Genomic DNA, 4,732 nt, shown 5'->3' with positions numbered 1-4,732 from the left:
CCGCACCGAGCGCCTACGTATCCGACGCTCTCTGGGCCGCTCTATAACATTCTGTCGGCGCCATGTAGTTGCCTCTGTATAGCGCCTCTCAAGATAAACAGTTATAGTATTAGAAAATCATAAAATATACAAAGAGACGAAGCGGAGCTCTCGCTATGTCCGTGGCGTACGTTAGTATGTGCGTGGAAAGCTTTTCGCCGAGGCAGCCGTCACCTAGCCACGCCTTCTCGCGCCACACGCCGCTGTCATTGGCGGCGCGACTGATGTTTTGAGCGGGATTATGTAAAGGGGGCGGGGCTGGCGCGGGGCCGACACATGGTAGGGCGGCGGGGCGCTGCTGCTCGAGGAATACTGGAGAGTGCTTACCGCGGGCCTCGTGCTGCTCGGCTCACGTTACGTGGTGTTGTGTGCACCCTTGTGGCGCGCGCCGGTTGCACGTGTTGTGTTTTAAGGCACGCCGCGCTGCTCTCGTTGCCAGCTCACTTTCTCTTTCACATGGGCGTCGGCTGAATGATGCCCTGCGCCCCCCTAATGAAGCCAAAACTCGGCTTCTCCATTGAATCCCTGGTGGGCGGCAAAGGAGGCTCGGAGGGCCGTGGTTCCCCGCCGCTGGCCGACACCTGCAGCGACCGCGGCGTGTCGCCTCCCACCTCCATGCCACCGTCGCCGCTTTCCCCGGGCCCTCCTGCCTTCAGCGACCTTCGGGCGCCGTTGGCCATGCGCGCCCTCCTCGAGGACAAGCCGCTGCCCATCCAGAGACCGCAGCCCATTAATGGCGCCACACAAAGACCTTCTCAGGAAGTGAGTCTGCCGCCCTCGCTCCTGGCTGCAGCGAAGCTTCCCACGGGGTTCCCGCCCGCCCTCCTGCCGCACCAGCTCAACCTGGCCGCATTGCCACAGCTGCAGGGACTTCCCGGGGCTTTTCCTCCGCATCTGAACCCGCTCATGATGGGCGGGAACGTGCCCGGCCTGGCTGCCCACCTGCCGCGGGAGTACCCCCTTTACCCGTGGTTGCTGTCCAGACACGGCAGAGTCTTCCCCCATGGCCTTCCCAGTGAGTACCTCTGTACTACCGTTTGGTTTTATTGTCCTTTGAAGTCACTAGCTCTGAGGGCTGACTGTGTCCAATCCAGTCCAAGTGGAAATATTCCCTGTAGGTGTAAAGCCAACTTTTTAGCTAATACGAACAGTGATATACCAGACAGAATCACGTATCGTATGCGCTATTCCTTTAGTCTACACGGCCTCAGCAAAAGCATACATGACATCTTCATTATCAATTAGATGCGGCATATCCTGTACAGTTGTATCCTGGAGCAGTGGCAGACATCCGCGTTTCCAATCTTTTTCCCATTCATTTGGCTTGTTTATTGGCTCCCCATGGCCAGCATTCACCGAATAACATATACATTAATGTTGCTTGTAGACAGTAACCAAAGGAACCGCTACTAAAGCAGATGAGCATGCATGATTGATTTTAACTGCATATGCACCGTAATTGTGATATGCCTGAGTCATGTTCTCATAAAAAAAATATATCATCTTCACGCCATTTTTGTAAATTCTTAAATTTAAATTAATCAAGTAAAGACTTTAAGAATAAAACTCAAGGTATTTGGTTAAATATAATTCCTACTGCCCCCAAATTTGCCACAGTTAGTCTGAAGCAGCAATACATCTGGACAGCTCGGTAGCGTGGGTAAACAAACATCGCCTTTACCTGTGTCTCAGGACTATCTGTCTTGTGCCGCCAGCTTATCCCTGTTCCATGCGAACTATATCCTATTTGATCTAAAGTTCTTGTGTTGCAGATTCTGGTGATGCTTGTCAGGCATACGATCAAATTTTCTCTCTCTTTCTCTCTCTCTCTCTCTCTCGCTCTCTCTCTCTCTCTCTCTCTCTCTCTCTCTCTCTCTCTCTCTCTCTCTCTGTGTCTCTCTCTCTCTCTCTCTCTCTCTCTCGGTGTCTGTCTGTCTCTCTCTCTCTCTCTCTCGGTGTCTGTCTCTCTCTCTCTCTCTCTCTCTCGGTGTCTGTCTGTCTCTCTCTCTCTCTCTCTCGGTGTCTGTCTCTCTCTCTCTCTTTCCTCTACCGTGGCTATCTTTATGTTATCCTTTGCCTCTTTCGTTGGCACCTTCCTCCAGTTTTCCCGATTCATTTTATAGCCTTCCTTCCCTCTTTATCCCCCTCTTTCTTCCACGCCCCTTTTAGTCTCCACCCCAGCCTCTCTTCTGGCTTTCATCACGCTGCTCCCTCTCCTCCCCTTTACTCCTAAATCACTTTTTCCCTTTCCCCTTCCCTTATCCAGAGGGGAAGGGAGGCCCACAGAAACACATATTGTACTAATAGATTTCTCACTAACTGTCGAGGGGCGGAAAAGTGGCGGGGAGGGGGGGGGGGGGGGGAAGTGGGGGTCAGGAACAGAGTCGCCGAGGACAGCGGAGCGCGATGTTAAATGTAAATTGATTTTGCAAAGTCGATTTGATTTACATAAAGTGTGTGTAATCTATTTATAAATTCAAATTTGTAATTAATCACGATGGAAATCTAGCTGTTAACTCTGTATTACACGTGTTTGCTCCTCACGTCACTGCAATTAGTAATTAGATATTACATTGAGATTTATAGTCCAAAGTACATTAAGCATGAAAATGTATGATGCCGTATGATATATTACTGGCACATTTCTGTTTCTACTGAATGCTGAAAAAATGTAAAATATATGCATACTTTGTCGATCTTTTTGTATGTTCCTGGTACTTGTATATGATGTACGATGTAATTTATAATGTTGCAAGCAATAATAACTGTAACAAAACCAAGTGAAGGATTGTTCATATTATTTTATTCGTCACGCTGCAATTAAAGCAAACAAATATTAGTCACTTGGGATTCATTTTTCTGAAATATGATTTCCCAGTAAACTTGTAATTCTTTAAGGAGACTACATTAGCTTAATAGGAAATACCAGCAAGCACGTTAATATATATTCATAATTTAATGTTTTCATTATCTAGAAATAACACAGCCGATATTGTTTAATATCACTGTGTTAATTGGTGCAATGTAAACATATTGGTACTCACGGGTAGAGCAGTGTCTAGCCATGGCACCATGGTACCGATAATGCAATTTCATGGCTACCAAGTAATGATAGGGAATATTCATAAATGCAATTATTCAAGAGAGAGAGAGAGAGAGAGAAAGAAAACGAGAGAGAGAGAGAGAGAAAGAGAGAGAGAGAGAGAGAGAGAGAGAGAGAGAGAGAGAGAGAGAGATACATAGATAGAGAGAGAGAGAGAGAGAGAAAGAGAAAGAGAAAGAGAAAGAGAGAGAGATGGACAGACAGACAGGCAGAAACACACATATAGACAGACAGACACATAATGACAAATTGACAGTAAATAAGACAGACAAACAAACATAAATGCACAGGCACAAACCCAGAGAAAAGGGAGAAAGGGGAAGGGTGGTGTGCATAACAGGGTGTAGATTAGTATAATACACTTCTATAGTAATGATTGAAAGTAATAATGGTAACACTATCAATAATCATGTTCATAGTAATTCTGATATCAGTAATGATAATGCTAATGACAACAATGTAACAGTAATGAGATAATTAAAAGTAATGGCAAGATTGAATTTTAATCCAACTTCGTTAAAGAAAAGACTAGAATCATAACCAGATCATAGTCATAATCATTATAAAGGAATGTTATAACTTTTACAAAACTATTTTATTTTCTTATTAATGACCGTGACAATAAGAAATAATCATTAATATTTTTTGTCATTCCTTTTATTGTTTTCATTATTATTAGTAGTATTTTTATCATGCTTATTGTCATTATTATGATTATTTTTGTCATTACCATTGTTGGCATTACCATTATTATTATTATTATAATTGTCATTGTTTTCATCATTATTATATCTATTATTGTTATTTTTCTATTATCAATGTCATTATGATAAATGATAATAATGATGATAATAAAAAACATAATGATAATAATAATTATCATTATCATTATTATTACTATTATTATTATTATTGTTATTATTATTATTATTATTGTTATTATTTTTTTTACAATTATTATTATTATCATTATTATTACTATTATTATTATTATCATTATCAATACTATCATCATTATCGTTATCATTATCATTAGTATATCTATTATTGTTATTTTTTTTCTATTATCAATGTCATTATGATAAATGATGATAATGATAATAATAATAATGATAATGATAATAATAATAATGATGATGATAATAATAATAATGATAATAGTAATAATAATGATAATAATAATAATGATAATGATAATATTCATAAGGGTAATAATAATAATAGTTATTATTAATATTATTATTGTTATTATTATTATTATTTTCATTATTATCATTATTATCATTATTTTTGCTATTATTTCTATTATTATTATTATTATTATTATTATTATTATTATTATTATTATTATTATTATTATTATTATTATTATTATTATTATTATTATTACCATTATTGTTATTGTTATTATTATCATTAATATTATTATTATTATTTTAATTATCATTATTATTATTATTATTATTATTATTATTAATATTATTATTATCATTATTATCATCATCATTATTATTATTATTATTATTATTATTATTATTATTATTATTATCATTAATATCATTATTATCATTAATATTGCTATTATTTCAA

At 38.7% G+C, this 4,732-nt stretch overlaps 1 protein-coding gene across 1 annotated transcript in view; it reads left to right on the top strand.

Moving 5' to 3' along the window:
• Positions 1-353: 353 nt before the first annotated feature.
• Positions 354-4,732, top strand: part of LOC113828922 (homeotic protein empty spiracles) — a 46,559-nt gene continuing 42,180 nt past the window's right edge. The window contains exon 1 of the mRNA XM_027381982.2: positions 354-1,054. Within this exon, the coding sequence (XP_027237783.2) occupies positions 511-1,054 (544 nt within the window). The 5' untranslated portion in view covers positions 354-510. The remainder of the gene's footprint in view (positions 1,055-4,732) is intronic.

This window comes from Penaeus vannamei, chromosome 13 (assembly GCF_042767895.1).
Source record: "Penaeus vannamei isolate JL-2024 chromosome 13, ASM4276789v1, whole genome shotgun sequence".
Taxonomy (NCBI): Eukaryota; Metazoa; Arthropoda; class Malacostraca; order Decapoda; family Penaeidae; genus Penaeus; species Penaeus vannamei.
The sequence above is the reverse complement of the archived record's forward strand: the minus strand, read 5'-3'. Positions and strand labels throughout refer to the sequence as shown.